General features: G+C 35.2%; 1 protein-coding gene across 8 annotated transcripts in view; it reads left to right on the plus strand.

The window, feature by feature from the left end:
• LOC134542726 (NAD kinase-like) overlaps positions 1 to 26,245 on the plus strand; it is a 238,143-nt gene that overhangs the window by 52,970 nt on the left and 158,928 nt on the right. For 2 of the 8 annotated variants that reach the window (XM_063387203.1, XM_063387204.1), the window contains exons 1-2: positions 6,683 to 9,533; positions 24,767 to 24,811. The exons of 2 other annotated variants lie outside the window; for them this stretch is intronic. In XM_063387203.1, coding sequence (XP_063243273.1) covers positions 9,445 to 9,533; positions 24,767 to 24,811 — 134 coding nt within the window. In that variant the 5' untranslated portion in view covers positions 6,683 to 9,444. Of the gene's footprint in view, positions 1 to 6,682; positions 9,534 to 24,766; positions 24,812 to 26,245 lie in introns of those variants that run through there. 4 more of the 8 variants (XM_063387201.1, XM_063387202.1, XM_063387210.1 and 1 more) reach the window with 2 other exon arrangements.

Here is a 26,245-nt window from a genome sequence, read left to right on the forward strand (position 1 = left end):
CAGACCCCTCCCAAACAAATGCCCTTAGTTTTAGTTAGGTTAGGAAAAAAAATTGTCGAAGGACCGCCGACCGTGAACATCGGTTTTTAGCCGCGCGGCGAACAGAAACGAACAACTAGATATGAAATGTTTCTTGCCACTATGTACCACGTAGCATGGGTGCGAATCTCCGGCAGGATCTCACAAGGGCCCCGAACCCTTCAGGTAATAAAAAAAATTGGTTGTCTGTAAAGTCGGTTTACGGACGATAGTTTAACGTGACAACGTCATAACAAAACATTGATGAAATTATTGCATACTTTTATGAATAAAATTGAATCATTTTTATTTTAATAATAAAAGAATAAATACTTGAAATTATACTAGTAATCAGATTCATTTTCTTACGTACATTTGACGTAGAAATTATTTCATATTACACATTTATAAACAAAGTATTAAGTTTTCACTTCTGTCGGTGCGGCGCAAGCGTACAATGAGCGTAACGGGACACTTTTTCGTGCGTGCAGCCGGCGTTCATCGATTTATTAGACGTTGTCACGTCAACAAGCCCTTCTCTTTGGGTGCAGGCCTGCGCTTGCAGAATCGAACGTGTAAAACGGGAATTATAATTCCCAATTCCCCGGAAATACTTAACATTTCCACCCCTGATACAATTGGTTTTAATGGACTTGCTTTGAAAGAAAATTGTGTAGTTTAAATTATTTATATATATATATATATATATATATATATATATATACGGTAATGGACGAATGAAAATATTTTTCAAACAAATTTAATAATCAAAACCCTTAAAATGCAAGATTATTATATTACAAATGCGCCGGTTCAACCTTGACCATTATTTGAAAACAAATGGCTGACGCTCATTTCAGTAGTTTTGCGTACGAAACGCGACAGGAATAGTACAACTTTCGAATCGGATGGTCTTTTCGCGTCTGCGAATTTCCTCGCGCTAACGTCACATATATGGTGCCGAACGCATTTGTAGTTATATAATTTTTTTTTTTTGCACCCGTCGTGTTGAATTTTCAGCGACGGAGCTTTGAAAACTTTATACATATTGTGGCATTACTGCTTGACTTTACAGTGTTAGCCGCCGTGACTGTTGTTTTCGGAGACATTCTTAGTTTACCTCGTAAAGAGTCCCAAACTCTTGACTTTACTATCTTTAAAAAAAATAAAAAAATAAAAAAAAACTTGAAGTTAGCCAATCAAACCCTAGCAGGCAGATTTGTTTATGCGATGTTAGGTGAGAGACATTTTTATTTGAACTTTGAAGAAAACTGTACTTGAATTATATAGATAAATACATATATATTATTGGCCAAAATAGATGCAAAGCTGTTTTGGTATTTTCTGTAACTTCGGCACTGCAGAGAGCCAGAATCGCAAAAGATACATATGAAGATATGTTTAAACTGTTGGTATTAGTCAATTTTGACGTGTATGAGAATTTGTCATTATGTTTAATGCTCAGTTGGTGGTACTGATTTGTGTATTACCTGGAAGAAGTGATTTTGCAATAAACGCAGTCTTGGTGAAAGTCACACGTCGCACATAGGGGTATTGGACTAATCTAGCGGGACAAAATTATTTATCGCTCTTAAACGTTTGTAAAATAATCTATAATTCATAAAAACTTGTATGCAAAAGTATCTTCACTCCTAATTTCCAGCAATGCAATGTAGCAAAGGGCAAAAGCGAAAACAAATGGCGAAAGAAAAAGAAAAATTCTTGTAAATAAAATTTATATAGGCTAATCATTACAGTGGTCAAATATATACATATCTACTAACTAAATTAAAATAAAAAAATATAATAATAGTTTAAAACTTAAAATATAAATATTTAATGGAAAAAGCCTTAAATTTCTTTACATATCAAGATTTCCAATGTTTCATTAATAAAAGAATTTCGTTTTTTCTTGATCATTGTGCGCCTTAATGCAAGCAGGGGATTAGATGTTAACAACTACCTATTTAAAATATCTGTATTACTGTCTACTCTATTAAATTTCCTTGCAAAATTTTGCCTGTATGAACAGAAATGCTTTTTTCTGGCTTCTGCTGCCTCTTCAGACAATAGGCAAAAGGGCATTCTCTATTATTATAGAACCATGTATCAATAGTTTATGCATGGTAGGCGTCATGTTATGCCTACCGTACAGGTCAACATAAAGTTCTGCAGTCTCTCTAGTACATTTTTGAAATTTTTTCAGATCTATTTTGTACCCGCTTGAAATGCATTCAAGAATCACTTTTATTATTTGAATGAAAGTAACATCCAGGCCTGTTATTTCAGCTGCCAACTCAGGGTCTTCAAAAAAAAAGCGACTTGTATTTCTGTCATTAGTGTTCCCGGATCCAGCTTTGGGAAAATCTACGCGGAGAACTAGCTTGCTTTTAAATTCGTCTTGAATTATTTCTTTGTTATTTTAAAAGTTTGTCTGCTTCAGATTTAGCGGGTAAATATTGCACGCCAAGTTTGTAAGCAGTATGCAGTAAGCTTTCAAATAGCCGAATCCTGGCGTGTAAAATAGACAAACCGAATTTCAACGAATCTACATTAATCTCACTTGATTTATTCAAATCGTTGAAATCTTTAGATGTAGCTCCACATATATAACATCTAATTGTATATTTTGTGCCTGTTGCCACATTGCACACTTTTGAGTCTATCATTGTTAGCATCATCTTGTTTTCTACAATATATATGGTCTTCCACCAATTGTCACTGTTGGTTCCAATTTATTTGCCGCACTTTCCACATAACTGATTTCTTCCTCCGTTATGTAAACTGTCTCCTTTACAAAGCGTATACGGATAGGTCTACAGTAGCGCGGTGACGATGGAGTTGGGTTCTGCCACAATATTTTATTTTCCGTTCAATTTACTATACGCAGAGGCACAAAAGAACTTTGAAAAATGTGTGAGTCGCATCCGCTATCATTTTCAAACTTTTGTTTGAGCTGAGCCTGTTGTGAGCCATCACACCCCCATTTACAAATCATCCTGAAAGTATTTTCACTATCGTCAAGGGTTTTCAAAACTTCTTCTAAATGTAAAAGTAATCTTTCGGCTGTGTGGTTCACAACACCTTGTAAATTCACTTCGGCACAGGTTTCAGTTATGTTGAAAGATTCATCGGAAGGATAACAATGTTTTTTTTATTGCTGAAAAACTGAGTAGCAGGGAAGATTCCCTGTTGTTTGTCTGATTCTGTCATATTGCGTCCCGGACAAAACAGCATCTACAAACATTGCTAGTGCTTCCTCCGGACAAACTTGCTTGGCATGTGCCTTGTCACACTCAATTGAATTCCTGTACGCCTTAGCACGATCCTTACTTTCTGAAATCTCTTTCAGTATATTTGACGCACATCTATTTCCTTGGGCTCTCAATTCAATTTCAGCTGCATAGATAATTTTCTCAGGGCTATCAGACAAATGTATACCCTCAGTCTTGCATCTTTTGCTTCGCTCACTAATGTCTTGAAAGGATTTTGTTGGTCTACCCGGTCTTCTTCTTGCCACTAATACAGGTAATTTAAACATTCCAATCAACCACTTTTCATTGTTTTTCACAAATAAATCACTTCTGTATTTTGCTGTTACCCAGCGATTTTTCATTTCTGATTTCAATCGTGATAAATTACACTTTATTTCCATAACTTGTTCTTAAGTATAAGTTTTATGTGAAACCAAGTAATCTTCGATGTATTCTAATCAACCATTAAAATTGAGATGATTGTGTGATCTCATCAGGTCAATTATTGCCTTACGAGTCATCAAACTATTTCCAGAAGGTCCTGAAATAATATAAATAAAATGTATCGGAAGTATGATTTTTTTCACATTTTCATATTATAAATTTTAAATCACTCTACACGGAGGAGTAGGAATTAGTTGGAACCAATAAATACATTTCTTAAAAGTATAACTACTATATTTTGAGAATATATAAGCATCATAACCGGGAAATGCCCGGCAGTATAACAAAAAGGCTCCCAAAACTACAAATTTAGGTAAAAATAACTGAATTTAAAAGTCTGTTTTAAAAGTCAAAAAGAAAAAAAGTGGTGCATAAAATTATAATATTTGGACTAAAAAAACAAAGTTACTTACCAGGAGTTTCAGAATCCATAACCAGAATTCATCTTTTCACAATAGAACATAAAATAATAAATACTTAAATATTGAGTTTTAAAGCACGAACATCGAGTATACACAACCACGGCGAGCAATGCCCGAGTTCCGACTGACACTACCATCTGTAAAATGGGTTGGGTGAAATGAAAACCATGTGGTTAGGTCGTCCAACTACTTAGCTTTTATAGGAAACAGTTTTTTTTACCTGAGTGCAATTCTGAGAATTCGACTTTTGGCCAGCTAAATTTAAGAAATACCCCTATGTGCGTCGTCTGCATGTCTGTTTTGTGCTCCAACTTTCCCATATTATTTGCAATAAGCAATGCAGCAAATAAAATATATATCTTTATTTACTTTCAAAACTTTACGTTTGTGTTGTGCATTGAGAGTAATATTTCGTGACAGAAACGTAAAGTAAAACATATAAAAGCAAATACTATATATATATATATATATATATATATATATATATATATATATACACACACACACGTGTATATAAAAGTCTTGTGTTTTTAATACAAATCCAAATTTGATAAAACATATAAATTTTTTACCTTAAAAACAAAAGTTTGTGGCTGAAAGATTTCGTTTATGCGATGCTGCGTTGAAGCCAAGTTTCTGTCGTAATTCTGAGACTTTGCATACATTTTTTTTAATGCAGCCCCTATTCGCTTCCTTTTTAATTCTTGGTACCACACCAATGTACATAATATTAATTATAAGTTTGTTAGTATAGACAAATCAGTAGTATATTTGTATATGCATTTTTACGTATGAAATAAATTCTCCTGCATTTTGTTTAAGAAAGTTATAATAAATTACAACAGTTAATACAATACAATCAAGCCAATACAATCAATACAACCGCGCCGTTCCGAAACGTTCGCGGCACTGTTCTGTGGGCTCTCGCCGCTCTACCGGACTAAGTTGCAAAGTCTCGAGCTAGGTATTCCATTCGGGTCCGTGTCCTTGTATACTGTTTCGTGACGTGAGATAGGTTTTTGTTTACTCGATCCATCCCCGCTTCCGTGTCATTTTAGAAAAGGCCTTTATGGCCAAATCACACGATTAGTTTTTGGTTCGAATCGCATTCAATTTAAATTCAAAAATTCAATTCTTTGAATGGCCCAAGATGTCACAGAAACGTCATAACCACGATCCACGGTCATATTGAAAGATTTTGCTCACAGACCTGTTCTAAATTTTCTCGAACGCGATTTTAAAAAATTGGCTTAGTATTTAAGTAGCAATCGTTTGTTCCGAAAACGACATTTTAAATTATTTTAAAAATGATTGTAAACCATGTTTGATAAAATTAAAGAAATTAAGAATATAAATTATTTATTTGTGCTTTTAATTGTTTAAGAGTTGCCTTAATGGAGTTTCATCCTCGGGAAAAAAATGAATAAAAAAGCAAAAATAAACTTCGGCATTTCAAAGATAAAAAGTCAAACTAATTCGAATATGTTTATATTTGCGAGGAAATTGTTTGCAGTTTATTATTTCTAAGCGTTAAAACATAACTGTGTAATTAAATGCTTAGTATATAACTTAATACCTACTGTTGATTTTCCTACCAGAATTCAAGGCCTCACAGCAACTGTAATAGATAATATTTTTGTTGAGGCTCATAATGTTAAAAATTGTTTTACTATACCTTATATTAATGCCTTGTCTGATCATGATGCCCAACTATTATTTTTTAGTAATCCTCAGTTTGTTATTAGTTTTGAAAAACCTTTTAAAAGTACAAGGATTAGAACTATCAATAATACAACAATTTCATTTTTTAGAGCTAAATTACTTTTGGAAAATTGGTATGATGTTTATACATCAAATGATGTTAATTTACAATATAATAAATTCCACTCAACTTTTTGTAAATTGTTTGAAGAAGCCTTTCCAAAAAAAGTTGTTAGAGTTAATAACTCCTCTCAAAATAAATGGATAACTACTGGTATTAGAAATTCGTGCAATAGGAAAAAGGAACTCTATATTCTGGCTAAAAATGCAACTGATACCAGTATTAAGACATACTATAAAAGATATTGTATAATTTTGAATAAAGTAATTAAAAAGGCCAAACATCTTTATTTTGACAGACTTATCAGTAATTCAACTAATAAAGTTTTAACTTCGTGGAAATTAATTAGAGCGGAAATGAACCGTGTACAAAATAATTCCACTTCGGTGAAACTAACTGTGAATGATAGAACTGTTCAGGAACCAATTCATGTTGCTAATATTTTTAATTCATACTTTCTTAAAGTTGCAAAAAAACTTAATAATAAACCTAAAATAGGCATTCAGCCAAATATAATTCCTCATCACGCTATCAACAAAACAAATAATGAGTTTTTCATAACACCTACTAACATAATAGAGATCTGTAAAATTGTAAAAGCTTTTAAACCTAAAGCATCCTCAGGAATTGATGAAATTTCCATAAAATTATTAAAGCAATGCATTGACATAATTAGTGAACCTCTTACTTTTATCTTTAACTCTTCCATGACATCAGGTATATTTCCTGATAGATTAAAATTTTCTGTGGTGACACCTCTTTATAAAAAAGGTAATAAAGATGAAGTATCTAATTATAGACCTATTAGCCTAATCTCATCTTTTGCAAAAATACTGGAAAAATTAATGAATAATAGATTAACAGATTATCTTGAAAAAAATAATATTTTATCTAAGTCTCAATATGGATTTAGAAGTGGGAAATCTGTTAATGAAGCTTTTTTCAAATTTTCCTCCACTATTCTTAAAGCACTAGATAATAAAGAGAATGTGGCAGGTATTTTTTGTGACTTAGCTAAAGCTTTTGATTGTGTTGACCACAAAATTTTGCTAAATAAACTTCAATTTTATGGTATTAGAAATACTGCGCTCCACTGGTTTACATCTTATTTGTCAAATAGGTATCAACTAGTAAAAATTTCTGATAATAGACATAGTACAGTTCACTCAAATAAAGGGTTAATTAATCTTGGTGTGCCTCAGGGGTCGATCCTGGGACCATTATTATTTTTGATTTATATAAATGATCTTCCTTCTTTTATAACTGATCAGTCTGAAGTAATTTTATTTGCAGATGACACTAGCATATTGTGTCATAACATTAAAAATCAAGAATTAATTCAAACATTAAATAGTGTATGTGATAAATTAAATCAATGGTTTAATGCTAATAATCTTACTCTAAATATTGATAAAACAAGTATCTTAAAATTTCACTTACATAAACAGTCTAACCCTGTAGTTCAATTGAATTATAGTGATACTAAAATTACAGAAGCAAATAGTGTTAAATTTTTAGGCTTGCATGTAAACAATACCTTGTGTGGCAAGGAACATATAGTTAAAATGATACCTAAACTATGTTCAGCTTGTTTCGCACTTAAATCGTTATCAGCAACTGTATCTGTTTTTTATTTAAAACAAATATATTTTTCGTTTTTTCATTCTGTAATGTCATATGGGATCATTTTTTGGGCATCATCACCCTATGCTAATGATGTTTTTTTACTACAAAAAAAATTATTAGAATAATGTCTAATGTTAATCACTATGATTCTTGTAGACCATTGTTTAAGAATCTAAGGATACTTACTATGATGTGTCAGTATATATACTCATTAATTAATTTTGTAGTTAAAAATAATGATAGTTTTGATAATAACAGTGCAATACACACTTATGACACCAGAAATAAATCCGACTTGCATGTGCCAAGTAATAATACATCAAGGTATCAAAAAGGTGCACTGTACTCTGGCATAAAACTTTTCAATGCACTCCCTCATAAACTAAAATCAATCTCCCATTGCAACCCAAGACTATTTAAAGTTCTACTCAAAAACTATTTATTAGAAAATTCATTTTATACATTAAATGAATATTATAATAATGTGTAGAATAACTTATGATGATTTGTTTGTATATTGATGTATTTATATTTTTGTTTTAATTAGTACTAATTTGATGTGATATTATGATTTAATTAATTTGATTGTTTGTATTGTTCATTTTTGTTGACTTTATTGACATGTTCTATATTCTTTTAAGAATCTGTTGAACGAATTTTGAAAATAAAAAAAAAATAAAGTAAACAACTGCTCCTATAATTAATAGCTGACAAAATTAAAATTTTTGACAGAAGTAAATGTGGGAAAAATCTGTTGAAATGTATCGACCTGCCGTGTTATGTGCGAATATTGCTTCTATTTCTGTGCTGTGCGTGTGCAACTATTATATTTATATATTATGATATTTGCTTACTATCGCGAACGTAGTCTAAGCTATATAAAATTAATCTTTTTTTATATACCGTAACATAGTTACTAAAATAATTCAAGTAGATTATGTGTGCGGAATATCCTTTTAATAAAGAATTTTAAATTTCCATTGAACATTTTCTTTGAATTACATTCACGAGTACGAATTCAGTGGTTTGGATTAAATAAATATAAAACAATTATTTGATGTGTGAAAGGGCGTATATTTGCTAACGGAAGTGTTAAAATCGTGCGCTATGTCGAACACATCTCGTGAGTTGTTAATGCTATAAAATCTCTTATAGATTTTTATATCTAGTTTCTATGCATTATTGAATTTTTATGTGTATCAAAATTTCCATTATTTTAACAAAGGTGCGGGTTTTGTTTTTAATTGTCATTGTGTACAACAGCTGATTTATACAGTTCTGGTGGGAAAGTTGTAAGCCAATGGTGATCACAAGCATAGAAGACGAGAATCTATCTATATTATATGTTTTGATAATCAAGATTAAAAGTTTGAGTCGAGCTATCCAAAATAAGAGTTTGGCATTAATTATTTGGCAGTGTAGTATTCTATCTCAAATTTTTGTATTTTAAAATGTTTTAACAATATTAATACGTATGTCAGCATCGAGCGATGTGCTACTATGAGCGCTACCCAGTAGGAGATGAAAGCGTCAACAATCGAATTAGTTCCATTGCCAGTGGTAGGTGGCCACGGCGGGTTGTTCTGATAGTACCAAGTTTGCGTGGTAGAGCGAGCGCGGAGCGTTTTTTGTCCGGCCTGACATCTAGCGGGTGAACGGCGAACCTATCAAGTCGTTTTTTTTGCTCCGGACAGTCGTTTGTTATGTGAAGTGTATGTGTAAGGTAACTAAATAAAATTTTAAAAAATAATAGAAAAGAAAAAGTGCACTTTGGTGGAAGCCGTGGCGAACTATTGATTATTTTTTTTCATAGTTTATGAGTTAGTTGAAGGTACCGTCACGGTATCTGCTGTCTTTTATGTACGCGAATTCGGCAACTTCCGCCAGCCAATCTGCCGGGGCGTCATCAAATGTTCCCGATTGGCATCATGAGTTATTAACACTGTGGTGAGTACTTACCGTACCCACACCTTTATTTTGAGAAATAATGCATTGTCAGGAGAAGCATTCATTGTTTAGCCTGCGTTGGCGAGCTGCGTAAGTTATGCGTATTTTTAATTCCCTCAAAGCCGTTCTTGTAATCAAAACGTACGAGAACACTATACGCTCTAGTAATTAGGCTACACAAGTGTACATCACAGGTAACAGAACCCGTATTGGCCGTTAAGGCAGTCCTGCTGAACTGGTGTTACATCAGATTTTATAAATGCTGAGCCAATGTAGAGTACCTATTTCATTATCTACTTGGACGGATGTGGAATGCTCTGTACGGAAAACCGCATGACGAATATGATATGTAAAATGGACATATATAAGCTAGGAAATTATAACTGAACAGGTTGATAACAAATATGATGTAGTAACCTGTTAAAAAAAATAACAATTGTCTTTATAAATATTTTTTCATCGTCGAGAGATGTTATAGTTTTTGGGGAAAAAAAATCTTTATTAATTTTTTTTGCTAATTTTTTGCAGGCGTCCATTTCGCATTTTTTTAACGTCACTTCAATTTTATTTTAGGTTTTTGAAGTGATACTTTAGGCGCGTTATGAATAAATGATTTGAGTGAAATTTTAAGATGCGCGCGCATCACTGTAACACAAAATCAACAGGTTGAGCGCTCATTAAGTTTCGAAAAAAAAGCTACCAACAAAATAGAAATATAACCTTTATTAGTCGCGCATGTCGGCACGCTCGTCGCCTCTGATCACTGTTTTCATATTTATAATATTTATCCACATGTTTCTAGTTTCTACATTCACAACACGTGTTTTAGTTTCATACAAGTGCGAATTATATATGTGCTAATAAATTATATTCAGTAGCAGTAGCGGATCCAGAGGGGGGGCTAAGGGGCTCAAGCCCCCTCCAAAAGCATCTGGGTCCACTATTGTTTTAGTGTTTGCCTTGATATAAAGCCTAGCCTCAGCTGGGTCAAGCCCCTCCCAAACCAAAATCCTGGATCCGCCACTGTTCAGTAGTGATTTAAATTGAATATTTTGATTAATATTATTTACAATTCGTATCAGTAAAAATAAATTGTGCCTCTATACTTTTTCAAGTGCTCCAATATAATTGAGGTTAACTATCCGTTTGTATTATTTATTGATATAAATTAAAATATTATTTAATATAATTAATAATACCCATTAAGGTAAATATTTACTTGGGCGGTATTTCCGAAAGAAAAAAATGTTAAAAATCCGAAAATACCTTTATATAATGCTCTTCAACTTCCTCTTTTCATTAAAAGCTGCGGAGATTAGAAATTCCAAATACTTTAGGAGATATCGAATTTTTAAATTTCTTCATATGTAGTTGAGCGGTATTTGCGAAAAAAAAAATGTTAAAAATCCGAAAATACCTTTATTATATGCTCTTCAACTTCCTCTTTTCATTAAAAGCGGCGGAGATTAGAAATTCCAAATACTTTAGGAGATATCGAATTTTTAAATTTCAGCACAAAACCTGCGCATTCCTGTGGCGTGCGTGCACAATTGTTTCTTGTTTACGTACGAGTATTTTTTTTAAATTGGATAATGATGTCACGTGATTGTTCGTGATAGGCCAGAATTCTAATTAACTAATACGTGATTATTTAGTTCAATTATTGTTTAAAACGGTGTTTAATTACCGCCTCCAACTTAGGTGAGTTTTTAACGTTTCTAATTTTAAAGTCTTATTTGTTATTTTGATATTGTTGCGCAAGTAATAAGTAACAAAAAAAATGTACGTCAGTTGTTACTGTACATCCTTTGTTACGGGTTTGTTAGGTAAGGTCAGTTACATTATAAATAATTTAAAACTAAGGAATAATTAAAATTAATTCACATTATTTTTAATATCACCTTAGTTTGAAAATATTTATAATGTAATTGACCTGACCTAATCGACCATTTTAGTTTACTATCCACCCTTTGTCCGGGTTTGTTTGGTCAGGTCAGTTACATTATAAATATTTTAAAACTAAACAGCCATTAAAATTAATTCACAAAATAATTTTTAATGTCGGCTTAGTTTGAAAGTATTAATAATGTAACTGACCTGACCTAATCAACCATTTTATTAATTACGCATTCACGATTCACGTATTCACGTCTCACGAACACACGGCAAAATAACAAAAATGGCGCCGCTCGAATGGTTCCACAGGTCTTGTATTGCAAAATTAAAAAATTCGATATCTCCTAAAGTATTTGGAATTTCTTATCTCCGCCGCTTTTAATGAAAAGAGGAAGTTGAAGAGCATATCATAAAGGTATTTTCGGATTTTTAACATTTTTTTTTTGCAAATACCGCTCAACTACATATGATGAAATTTAAAAATTCGATATCTCCTAACGTATTTGGAATTTCTTACCTCCGCCACTTTTAATGAAAAGAGGAAGTTGAAGAGCATAAAATAAAGGTATTTTCGTATTTTTAACATTTGTTTTCGGAAATACCGCCCAACTAAATATTTACCAAGTGAATATTAAATTAAGAAATTAATAAATATTTAAAAAATTAATAAACTTAAATTAAATTGTTATTTTATTATTAATTTTTTTTATTTTCTTTTAAAATATTAAATAATCAATAATAAATATTTTAAATTAAGAATATTTTAATATTTAGTACAAATTATGTCATATATATTTATTATTCTCTAAATTTTATTTAATTTTTCAAATTTAAACTGAACTTTATTGACTGTGTTGACTATCATTTTCCAGCCCTTTTATTATTTTATTGTAATTAATTATTTGCATGCAATTAAAAACTATTTTTTAATGATGCCAAAGAAGTATAACTTCTCACGCGCGTACATAAGTAGACGCACCCATTTTGTAGTGACGTGTTTATGTTTTTAAAAGCCAGAGTATTAATCGAGTCTTTTTTTTGGTAGCTCTAGATTCACGAATTGCGAATTGTTTACAGCCCATTTTATTTTTTAACGTTCTAACAGACTTGTAATGGCACACACTTGGGATTATCTGTACAAATTACGGGAAATGTAATTTTCTGTTAAACAAGCACACAGTTAAAAGCTATGACTGTGCTACGTATTCCTCACCAATTTCATTTTCTTATGTTTCAATACTTCAAAATTATCATTTTACAATAAATTTTGCACAATAGGAACTATCAGGGAAATCATTTTGTATTTACTCACGTGTTACAGGCGAAAAGCGGACCTAGCCTACCTTGGTGCACACACCGGTGTGCACAGCTTCAGAAGAAATCACGGTTTTGAAAACCGCTCAAAATATCCCGAAAGCTTTTAAGAATACACTTAAAGCGGATGAGTAGTTCCTTTTCCGTATTTTGTTTTTAAACTGAATTATTTGGATACTGAATAAGGCTAAATCTCGTCTTTTAAGAATAATTTTGAGTCGTGAAACAACTGGTAGAGATTCTTGAATACACTCGAGGGATTTGAATTACGCAAATATCTTCATTTCTCATCAATTAATGTTACGATCACCGATCTCACAGTTGCCCCTATAATAGACTAGAAGACTGCTTGCCAGTCGCTTAGAGGCGATACCACGCTAGAAACACAAGCGTCATTCTGCCTTAAGGGTGTATGACCCGTTCCAGGTCATGATTTTAGATTTATATTAATCACTGATCAACTTTTAGAAATTTTCAATCGTTTAACTTTCACGAAATGAAAAATATATATAGTTGCATACTTTTTGCATAATTAGCTGCCAAAGTTACATTTTTAACCTTTTTGGGTTGTACAAATAACGAGAATTTAATTTATTGCAGAACTGAAACTTTTTAGGATTAACTGCAATGCCACTGGCTACTTCAAGAAATGGTTTGCATTTCTATCACAAAAACTCATTTCATGTTTCTTGGCTGTCAAGATCATACAAATTTTGAGAATTTTGAAATGTCAGGTAAAATTAATTAATATTTTCTGAAAGAAATGCAAACCATTTCCTGAAGTAGCCAGTGGCATAGCAGTTAATCCTAAAAAAGTTTCAGTTCTGCAATAAATTAAATTCTCCTTATTTGTACAACCCAAAAAGGTTAAAAATGTAACTTTGGCAGCTAATTATGCAAAAAGTATGCAACTATATATATTTTTCATTTCATGAAAGTTTAACGATTGAAAATGTCTAAAAGTTGATCAGTGATTAATATAAATCTAAAATCATGACCTGGAACGGGACATACGCCCTTAACTGTATCGGTTTCGTGGTGTATTGAATTTCAATAGAGTTACTGAATATCATCGCTACCTACATACAAATGTTTTAAATTTATATTTGAATATTATTATTTGCCATTATCTTAAAATTATTCATTCGGATAATTTGCCATTTTAGTCACAGTAAGATGTTGTGAAATGTTCTGCTGGAATGTTAACGGAATTGACCCGGCAACGCAGCGCTCTTGGAGATCGAGACTACTAGGAGTGGGGTCCCCCCAGCTACCACGCGTCTCGTGACCTCTGTGTCGTCCGCAACTATGCGGGGGTCAGCTCCCTCGCTAGAGGCTGCTCTCTGGCGGGCGCTGAACCAGCGCAGGGAAGCCTTATTTTCACAGACGAGAGAGCCACACCCGAAGTTACCCGAAGTTCATGCTCGCTTTTTTTTTTTTTTTTTCGTTCTTTCTCATTGTATAAACCGGCGTGGCATTAAATTTTGCGGTCGATTAGAATAGGTTAGCTACATTATAAATACTTTTAAACATTGTGGATGGTTGGTTATATTAGGTAAGTATAGCTACATTATAAATACTGTGAAATCATTTTATGGTTGCTTAGCAAATAACTTTTTAATATGTAGCTATCCAGAGCTAGGAAACCGTTTAAATTATTTCACAGTATCTTTAATGTAGCTTATCCTAACCAAATCAACCGTCCGCAATGTTTTAAAGTATTTATAATGTAGCTAACCTAACCTAATTAACCATTAGTTATCATGAGTTGTCCAAAATAAACATTCACGGACATTTTTTAATATTATTTACAATGAACAAAAAAAACCGAAGATGCGCGATCGGACGTTTGGCTCTCTCGTCTGTGAAAAGAAGGCCTCCCGCGCTCTGGCGGGCGCTGAACCAGCGCAGCGGCTGAACTCGGTTAGCCCCGGGTCACGCCGTCGAGCGGCGAGTTCAGGGTGTTTCGTGGGAGCGGCTTTCTCAGCTATACCCTGCACTTGCCACTTGCTCTACAGCGCAAGGCTCTGGTGTGCTCAACACGGCACTGCAACGAACACGCCAGGGCAGTGGTTCTTTGTGTTCGCCAGTGCGCCCTGTGGTATTCCGGAGAAATGTGTGTCCAGATATTAAAAAAAACTTTTGAGAGTACTCGTCAGTGATGTGTAACATCTAACATCGGTAACGAGAGCAAATCCATGTGTTCTCATGTTGCAAATACACTTATATTACGAAAATAGGGCACGAAATTTGACGTGGAATTATTATTATAATAATGCCGAGCCGTGATAAATACACGCAAATTTGGTTTTACTTGACGCTAATCACACGTAGGTAGTTTCCGAACGCTGCCGGAGCAGTTACAGTGGCTACTGAACCATTTGATTTGCAGACCAATTTTTAAACTATTAAATAAAGCTGCTCCGATAAAAGAGAAAAAGTCTTGAAAAAAAATATTAAACCCCAGTTTTGGACCTAATTTTCGACATAGAAATTTTATTAAAATACTGCCCATCGTGTTCATTAAAAAGTTAATATAACTTTTTTTTTTCCTTTGGCTCTGTGAACTTCTTTCGCTCCATCCGCCATAGATAGGAGCACCGTCTGTTACACATTTTCCTCATTCGCTTCCGCCACAACTAAGATGGTAGGTACAACATTAATGCATACTTTCGTATTGTTTTTGTTTTTTTTTGTTTTCATTTATCGAACTATTTTACTCCAAATGATTATACAAGATTTTCGCGAAAACTGTGGGGTAAAGGGCAGTATAACAAGGCGACCTTTTTCGTTACTTTTGACATGAAGATTAATAATCAGCCTTTAAAAACCACGTTATTTCTCCGCGTCACAAAATTTATGGGAAATAGGGGTATTTTAATTCAGCAACAAGATTTACAGTGTCTTTAGAACTTAGTTTAATTATAGATTATCCAGACTCTTGGTGTTTCATCGTGGTATATTTATTATTTAAAAAAAGTTTAGCTGCATCTTCAAAGGCGTATACCAGTCTGTGGAAGCATTTTACACCATATATAATATAATATGTATTTTTAGTTTATTTTTATGTGAGTAACCTATATTTCGTTACAACAAAAAACTCTAACCTGATGCGGAATCTGCTGATCTACGATCTGTCCTGATGTGAGAATGCAGTTTTATTTGCTTTCACCAGAATTCGCATTAAACAGTAGGCCTACGAGTGCGTTAGGGGGGTATGTTCCATACCAGGTATTTATTTTATATTTATGTTCTACAGGTTAAACTTGCCGACTTTTTATGAGGGGCTGAACTTTAACAAAATGAAAAGAAATGTTATATTGTATACTTTTGCATAATGAGCTGGAAAATGTGCATTTTTATCGTTTTTGTGCTGTATGGATAAGTAAGCTAACATGGAATATAAAATTGGAACTTTTTATTTTAAAGTCAATTTTACTGGCTAATGTGTGATTTGGTTTATTTTCTTTCAGAAAAAGAAAATTAATTTTACGTAGAGTTTGAAAAACCTCAGTATTTTTATGATTTCAAAGTCTTGCTTTTAACTGAAAAAACTTTGTATCTGAAATCATTAAAACCATATCACGCAGAAGCCACCAGCGTTGCCTTTAAACCAAAACATTTTAATTTATTTATTTAATTTGGTAATCTTTGCCAGCTAATTTTGCAAAAAGTATGTACATTATTTTTTTTGTGTTCATTTTGTTGAAGTGTGGCTACTCAAAACGTATTCTAGTTTAACAGTGCTAAACGTAAATATAAAATAATATCCTTGAGCGGAAAATACCTCGTCAGGCACCTCAGCGAGCTATTAAATCGCCGAACTCTGTGACAGCAGAACCCTGTTTAGGTTAAGTCTTAGTTATGTAGAGATTTTACAGAAGATAGTCAATTATTATAGCTGTTTCTTATGGCTTATAATCGATCACAGATAAGTGTTTTTTTTTTGTTTGTTTTTTTTCATGGTGTTGAATGAAATACCTACAACTAACGTGTTTTTTTTTTCTTTCAAAATTTGTTTCTGTAGTTTGGTTCTGTTTTGTTTTGTGCCACTTTGGGAAGGGGGAGAAAGGGCAGCTGCCCCCCCCCCCCCTCCCTCTGCCCCGGTTACGCCCAGGGTGTCCACAGTTAGTACTTACGTACTAGATATAATACTTTTATAACTCTTTTTAGTGGTCTAGTACATTTACGCTCAGATCTAGTACTTTTTTCTTTAATATAATAATATTACAGTAACTCCAATATGTTTTATTAATAAATTATAAATTATTAAGTTTAATTATTTTTTTAATCTATGGAATGTATTTGTGTGTGGTGTGATATTTAATTTAGAGCATTGCAATGTCATAATAACTTCCTAAATTGTTAAAACCATAACAAATTATAATTCAGTACTTTTTTTTTTTCAAATCTAGTACTTTTTTCTCGCCTAAATTGGTACGAAATATTTTTTCCTTGTGGACACCCTGTACGCCTCTACTCGGACGGCGTGTCCGCCCGCCTCCACCTGGAGAAAACGCGTGGCCTTGCGCTATGCCTACTGTACGTATGTACGTACCTGTCAAGGTTGCCCACCTCTTTGGTGAACACTGTCGCAATTTCTGGTACTCTTCCACCGACCTCTAAAAATGTTCCATTCATTATGCAGTGACTGACCCAAACCCTTCTCTCTTAAATTTTCTATGGTTCGCACTCAGATGTCACCGATTTTCCGTTAAAATTCAGTTACAGGTTTTTAGAGAGCCCGGAGTCAAAATGCCATCGTTATTTTACAGAATAGTCTTTTTTTTCAGCGTGATAAAGTACAACTCGGTCAACAAGAGAACGAATTAAAGATGCAAATAAAGTTAATTCAGCATACACAGCTAAAATGTAACCAACATTAAAAACAGTTTCATTTAACTTGAACTTAAAAATTAACAATAATTTACTAATCTTAACACATTTTGAAATTACCTCTTAACATATGTTGTATAATTAAATCTGCGTGATATTTCTGAAAATTAAAATAATGCAAGCATTAGTAGAAATGTTTTAAATCGTCATACAAAAGACATTATTGCATATCAGGAGCGGGAGGAGAAGGGGCGAATGCGAAAATTCGCGTTGGGAAATCAAGTGTAAAGATAGGGAATCATTTCCAGATAGTAAGAGATAATATGACAGCCTTGTACACATTTATTAATGAATGGGTTTATCACAAGTTTTAAAAAAAACAAAATTTTTAGTGTACTATCATATTTAAACATATTTTATACAAGTAATTTAATAAGAAGTTGGAATTCATTTCCGTTCTGCTTTACCATAAATTATCACTTGCCATTTTTAGTCAGGAATATGACCTTCGCTAATTGGTAGCGTTCTTATTCTGTAAATAAAAAAAATGTTATTAGGAAAAAACACAAATAATTTATATCAAACATAAGTACCTAACAGGATGACTACTCGCCTATTAAGTATACGTTAGTCGGAGTCTACAATATCATCAGCTACATCCTTGAACTGCCACATCTCTCGTACCACCGCATCTTATTGTTCCAAAACCAGTTTGCATGGCATTGGGACAAAAGGTAACAGGTCATTTAGGCCACATTGCATTGTTTCTATGAGCTGAAGAGGTCCCTGATACTTTGGCGGAAGAACTGAGGTTGAAGAGATCTTTTTTGTATTTGATGCTATTTCCTTTCTGAAGCTTGACTATTGCCGGAACAGAAGTTAGGTAGAAGGTGTGTATACTTATTTTGCCCTGATTTACGATCTTTAGACATTTTCATTCAACAAAATGTTTGAGGTAACGACTTATGAAGCTGCCTATTTCACAAGATCCACAATTGGAGACACAGTTTATTCCCTAACATAGGGGAGGACGGGGCAAGTTGGCGATGTTAAGAGTTCACCATTTTTTATAATTTTAATTTTGGAAATACGATTTCCTTCTTTCCAGACACTATTAGAATAGTCTTTTGTCGTGGTGTAACTACATGAAAAAAATCTATATTTCTATATTATCTCAAAAATTCTGCCCTTTTAAAAATATAATGAAAATGTGCCATCTTGCCCCGTTACCGGGGCAAGATAACTTTGACTACGGGGTAAGATGACATTTTTGACACAAGTTTAAACATATTTATTCTTAGAATGCAAACTACTGTAAACTAACTAATTTAACATTGTTACATGCGTTTTTACATATAAGGCATGTTATTAAAGGCTTGGTTTGTTGAAAATTACAATTAATAGTTAACTTACATAACTAATTCAGAGTTGGTGTTTTATAAACAATAATCGCACACAAATTTTCCTCCTTCAAAGTTCGAGCAGTCCTCGTGCCACCATGTGTGGCATTTGCAACACTCGATCCAGTCTTCTGATGGAGGATTGACATAAATCTCATCACACACTGGACACTGCACTTCGGATATTTAAGCTGAAGTCATGCCTGTCGAAATTTGGAGCTTCTTGGATTTTTCTCGAGAATCGAGCTTCAGTTTCTTAGTAACAGTTCCTTTTTTGGCTTCTCTAGACTCTTGTCTTTGTTGCTTCAAACGTTCTTGTTCTATCGTCTGAGCTCTCCTCTGAACCAGAATCGCTTTCATGGGTGAGCTTGTGATGACACTTGCATTTTGCTTATGAGATTATAAAGCTCAGAAAATCAAACAAAAGTTATAAAAGAGTTGTATGTGGATACCACAAAAACCGTATAAAGCACTTGGGGCAACATGACGAGTCGTCATCTTGCCCCAGTCAACTTGCCCCGATCAGCAATGTTATTAGTATTGGATTTTTTCGCTAGGAAAAAAAATAAAAGGTTAACAATATATAGTGGTTAAGAAAAGTATATAGTCTAAGGTAATAATGTGTGGCATTGAATATCCAAATATCTTACCTGTTTGTCCATGAGATATTACTTCGAAGTTCTTGAAAATTACAATACGTCAGACCAAATGTACGAACATCATCTAACAAACAACTAAATGGTGGCAGCGGCTTCACTGTGCGATTCTTTAGTGCCCACCAGTGTGGAGCGCTAGTAGTGTCTGTTAGGTGGTGCTATCTAGTGCCATGACGTGGAAATAAGTCATTCGTCATCTTGCCCCGCTCGTCAACTTGCCCCGTCCTCCCCTACATACTGACGCTCCTGTTTTGAAGTTGTGAACTGCAAAATATGAGTCTTTATTTTTCGCTTGTAATATTGAACACTACACGTCATTCGAGGAGTTTGTAAAGCTTTTTGTACATCGACAGCAATCGCAGCAAGACTGTTATCCTTAGTTTCTTCATAGCTCTTCGTGTCTTGGACGGCTTGCTGCTGTTTCTTCAGATGAATCTTCAATTCCAGGTACATAAAGGGATGCCGTGCTGAGTTCAGATCAGTTTTTCTTCCCGCTCATTAATTTATATTTTCAGCTTTGAGCATGATTTACAATCATTAACTGATGGAGACTGACCATATTCGTTAACAAATATTCTTTGCCAGTAGTCCATTTTTACTGAAACGTCATCAGGATACTTTTCAGTCAGCCATTATTTTTTATAACCGTGATAGGCAACTCTGATCGATGAACCTGGAGGCAAATACTTTTTGCCCTACTATAGTGGCTGGAAACTGTAGAAAGTGACTCGAAGTGCTGTTGACTAATAGTTTCCTTTTTGCAGTACCTTGTTTCCCAGAGACGTATTTCCCGTACCATCAGTTACAATAGTTGCCGTTGCAGCCTACTTCTGTAAAACCACACGTACGTTTTTTTGTGTTACCATAAATGCTATAAAATCCTTGACGACAAACAAGTCGTTTTGTTCCGTTGACAATGACAGAATATTCAGTGGTTCGAAGTTTCCTACTGGGTCTATTTGTCACCTTTGTAACTTTACAATAACCTCATATATAAAGCGTCGATAAATTCCAGTTCTGTTAGTCTGCAATGTCTCAAAAATCGCAACAAAAAAAAATTGTTACATGCTATCCACCTTTACTTCTTCAAACCATTTTCTACTACATTCACATGGTTCTCCAATTGTCCGAGCTGGTACTACGTTTTGTTTTTCTTGAAACACAGCAGTTACCAGAATTAAATGTCTTCTTAATTTCGTTAACGATTCACTTTTCAGTATTTTTTTGTCTGTTTCTTGGTGCATTTTCTACTTCCGTTGGCTATTATTTTTCTCGCAACATTATTCAGAGGCACAGTAGACACAAACTCTAACTGCAGCAGAGTTGGAGATGACGGAGCTGAAAGCTCGTAGTCATGTTACGACCGGAATCTACCAACCCGACGCCGAGGAGAGAGGGCGAACCTACGATCGTAAAGCCGGCCGAGAGCACAAATAAACTACGTATTCGCCCGTTCCCCCACCCCCCACCCCCTGCCCGTTTCCCCCCCCCCCCCACCCCCTTCCCGTTCTCTACTTCGTAGACCTGTTTTCGTGGGCGCTTTCGTGTTTGAATGCAACTGCCCCAAAACCAAGGAGGGAATATCGGTGCGAAAGTTGTATCATGTTCTCCAGACTTAAATTAATATAACGACTTTAAAAAAATTATTATTTTTTACATTCACCCTTTCTTCTGCCAACTCCTGGTATGATAAAAAAATTGTGTATCTTATGATTTATTCAAAAAAGTTTGTACCAACTCAAGAACAGATTATTATATTTTTTTCTAATAGTGCATTGCCATCCTAGATATACCGTAATCTGTACAATGGTCACAAGCTCTAAAAAAAATTAGACTTCTTAAGTTTAGAACAGTAACAAATGGTTTTTACTTATTACATTTAAAAAATGTCAGTATTAAAAATAAGGCAAGCCTTATCGTTTACCTAGGATGGTATTCCAAGGCGTTCGGGTAAGGAAGCGAATAAGCACTGCCTGGTTGGGACACAACCGTAACCTAACTCGCGGGCCGTATTCCAGAACGTGTCCAAACCGAATCACAGTATGGAAACAAATAGAAAACAGTTTTATTAAACGATGCCCTGCGCGAGGCTAAAAACGGTGGCAAAAATACTAGAGCTAGTAGCGTCATCGTACAAATAATATTACCGCCTTTGTAATTTTCTCAAGTGCTTTTCAAGTTGTGATTATTTCTTGTTCTGATCATCAAAGTGTACAAAATGTATTCCAGTATAGTTTCGCTTTCATAAAGTTTCATTTGCCACACAAACCTGCTTGGTACGTCCCCCGATTATCCCAAAAGTGACTATATACGAGTTAACGGTGCCATACGCGGGTCCTCTATCTGTATGAACTCGTCGAAAAAGTGAGCTCTGCGCATGCGCGGAATTTGGGTAACAGATCGGCGATGGATAGGACACAAAAATCCGTCCCCTAAAAATAAGGGCCTGGCCGTGTCCTAATCGTGCACTAGGAATATGGTTAGTATACAGGTGTAGTATACTCAACGTCTAAACACTTTTTTTGTGTGGCTTTGAATACCGGCCCTGGAGACCGGAAAATGTTGCGGATTCATTTGGTGATGTGTTAAAATAAAAATAATTATACTTGTGTGCTGTTTCTGCTATTGGTTCACGGATAATCGGGAGGATTCCTGGCCTATTAGATACCATCGATCCCGGTCGAGACGCCTCACAAGTGGGCGAGTTAGCCAATGGACAGGGTCGTGACGTTTGCCCGAGTGTGCAAGAGGATCGCGGGGTCAGTCCAGGAGGGAAACCTTCTTTTCACAGACGAGAGAGCCAAACGCCCGATCGTGCATCTTCGGTTGTTTTTTTTATTTTTTTTTTGTTCATTGTAAATAAATATGACGGTGTTGATAAAATGATACTAATGGCCAATTAGTTTAGGTTAGCTACATTATAAATACTTTAAAACATTGTGGACGGTTGATTTGGTTATGATAGCTACATTAAAGATACGGGAAAGAAACATGAACTTCGGGGAACTTCGGGTTTTGGCTCTCTCGTCTGTGAAAAGAAGGCTTCCCCAGTCCAGGAGGTCGGTAAACCGGCGAATGTTTCCAGCCCCTGCGTGTCACCGCGCACGCACGTGCGTGTGTCTGGTCGCGCGCAGTCGGGGCGTGGCCCGCTCATGGAGGAAGGGCGGCCGTGGCTTGACCCTTGCTCTCGCGGCGCGGCTCCGGAGGAACAAGGCTTCAAGTACCAGCTCTCCGGAGCGTTCATCTCTGGTTGATACTCTCAAGACATTGTTTTGTCGAACAGATTACCGCGTGGATAAGGAGAAGTTGTTCATTAAAGTTCTAAATTACGAGAGTCAATGGAGTGTACTAAACATCACTTCAGGGGGACCATATCCTAAATCATTTTGTTTCTAATATTCCGTGTTTTTGCACATGATTTTAAATTAGTTCATGATACAACAATTTTTAATTGTTTATAAATGTTTTCTACCAATTGATAAAGCTGTCTTTCTTTGATGTTTCCAAACGTGTACTGAAATCACGAAATCATGTGGTAACACAGTTTTGTTTTAATCGTTCGTATGTAGCCTTCATTTTAAAACCCAGTCCAGGGCGCGCCGGCGACGAGACTATAGCTTAGCCTTGTCGGAGTGGGCTGTTGGGGGAAGCGGGAGTGATGTGAGGAAACCTATACCGGCTTGCGGCAACGTCCGCCTCGTTTCCCACTTGCGAATAGAAGCCGAGTGCGACCCCGACATAAATCGAACCCGGATCGCCTTTTGGCCACCGAGACCTACCCCGTTCGTTCGAACGTCATTAATGTCACTACGATAAAAGTGATAAGTAGAGACCTGCAAAATTCGCGGTTTCGATGGCCTTCAGGATAGACTGCACATACCCCTGTACACTCGGGCAAATAACGCAAGTTCATTGGCTGCCGACTTGTAAGTCGTCTCAGCTGGTTTGTCTGTGATTCGATGCTTCTTTGTTTGAGGCTTTATAACTGGTTGATATTCGTCCAGACGAACAGTAAGCCAATAGCAAAATTATCTAGGAGGTATATGTGTTTGAATTCTAGCCTATCACCGAATGAATCCGCGAATTTTGCAGGTCTCTAGTGATAAGTAGAACCATAAATTTATTCGCAAAAAAAAATTCGAACGCTCACTAGACTGCAATAAGGTATGCCCGCGGCGCCAGCGGTTTCTTCCTCGTAATTGGCATCCTTCTGCAAGAGAAGCCATGGCCTTATTTGACCAGGCCATTCAGGACACGTTTGCTTCCCACGGAATGTGATTATTCGTGTGCTAACAGTATACACGTACCTGAAAGGATCTTCAACCATCTCAAAACAGACGATGCTACATTGTTTTTATCCCAGCTAGTCTCGAAATATTTTCGCGAAAAATACTAACTCCTAGTAAAAGTAATAAATACAAATCATGTATTCGTAATAATGAAAGTAATATATTTTTACAACCATAGCTATTCCTTAAAATTAATTCTCGTAAACTCCATTTCTAAATGCTCATAAACCTCAATCAAAATGGTTTCATTCGATCACTCGCCTCTAAGAAAACTTGAATATGCAAAAAAATTAACATTGATGCCGAAAACTAGTCTGTGCCTGCAGTTTGGGCAGCCGTGACTAGGTTGACATGATTGCAATTACTGATAAGGATCTCCTGCTGATTAAAAACATTTGTTTATAATGCTTGTCTTAACTTTAAATATAATGTTCATGAATATTTTGATGTATTCCATATCCAGGAAATATTATTAATCACGTAGAAAATTAATAGTTCAGGTAGATGTTGCAATCTAGGATGGTTTCTTGTCTAGGAAAATCGGTTAATTCATGATGCGTGGTATTCACTGACCTGTATAGCCTGTCTCACGTAACTTGTCTCAAATATCACAGTCTTCAATGGTGTACGTATCATTATGCCACTGTTCTGTCTTCTGTCAACAGTGTTTGCGAACAACTGTATGTGGTTGTCAGTGTCCGCATGCAATCATCACGTGTTGTCCTGCAATTGACTGTTGGTGGGAAGTAGTTAATGTCGAGTATGAGACAGGTTGCATGGCACAGGCTATAGCGACTGTGTGTCTGTGTACTGACGGTGTTTGTTGTCTTGTTTCCGAGCAGCGGCGGCCGGGGAGCGTCTGCCGCGGACAGTCTGGAGGCCAGAAGGTAACGCGTGGCCATTGCGCTACTCGTCCCCCCTCCTCCTCTAGTCATCCTGCTCGCCGGCCGTTGGTGGCTTGCATGTCCCCGTGTTGATCCGCACGCCCCGCGAACTGATCCGAATTCTATATGCATGGTCATGAAGCCGCCTGCGAACTGTTCCGTTATTTTCAAATATGTCCGTTCTGCCTGGAGCTAGGTAGCACATCATGTGTTTAGTAGCCTCTTTGCGCAAAGCAGCAATCCTTCGTAGCACTGCGAGCAAGTAGTATGAGATTAAAGTTGTGACCCTATAATTTTATTTTGAAAGTTTGTTACAATGTTAGTTATTTTCGCAGATATAAGATATAAGATTTGGAGATATACCAGTGTGAACAATCCTTTTTATCCCCCCCCCCCCTCCCCCGCCGTTGTTGGATTTCTTCGTGTTTACCAACGTGTTTAATTTTCATCTTTCGTGCGTAGTAGATTTAAAAATTAGTGTTTTGCTGTATCAAAAAAAACTGCATTTGAAACACACTGCAACATAATTATGAGCAGAGAAGTGTGCCTCTAAATTTGTGTATATTATTTTTTTAGTACCTCGTGTTCTAGCATTAGAACTTTTTTAAAATTGCAGAAAATTTATTATATATATATAAAAGATTAAAATCTAATGCAAATGGCTCTCCTGTGGTCACGAAATACGCCAGACAAAAATTGGTCTTTTAAAGAAGTATTTCCAAGACTATTATATGCGTCTGTTCCTCAGTTCGAGACGGCACTGATTCGCTTGTCTAGTAGCTGATAGTTAATTAACTTAAATTACAGTAACCAGCATTTTTCATCGAACTCGCTGGTTCCTATTTAGGGTGTAAAATTTGGCGAAAGTATTTTGAATTACTAGGCTTATTATTTTAAATAACAAATTCCAAGTTTTAGTGATCGCGCTAACCAGTTAACTTTAGTTTAAAACATTTCGAATATTAGGTGTGGTAGTAAAAACCTTCTTACATATTTTGCTGCAGTATGGGCTTTTAAAATACGCAAGAATTTAATTTGTAGCAATGACGGAATCATGTGTTGAATTTCGTGCAAAGCTGTTGAATTCTGTTTTGAGTTTGATAAGTGGCTAATCAAATTTTCCATGTCTTTCATGACGAGGAACGTGCAGTTCTTCTGATAGTGTCGTAAAACCGCGCACAGTGATGTATCATTTCATTAAAAGATTTATTGCGTTTTTTTTTAATGTTGTTCGGCTAGGTAAATTTACTGTGGTTTTAGTCAAAGCAATGCTCTATGTACTAGGGAGGTTGTGAATTCTTCAAGTTGTCTACTATATTCGATGATAATTGAAATGGTGTTCACAATTTCCCCCCCCCCTCCCCCCCCCCCCCCCGAATTCTGACCTCTCAGTCTACTCTCGACCCAGTAGTTGCACCTACACGCGTGGAGCTAGCT

The sequence above is a fragment of the Bacillus rossius genome (genome assembly GCF_032445375.1).
Source record: "Bacillus rossius redtenbacheri isolate Brsri chromosome 9 unlocalized genomic scaffold, Brsri_v3 Brsri_v3_scf9_1, whole genome shotgun sequence".
In the NCBI taxonomy this organism is placed as follows: domain Eukaryota; kingdom Metazoa; phylum Arthropoda; class Insecta; order Phasmatodea; family Bacillidae; genus Bacillus; species Bacillus rossius.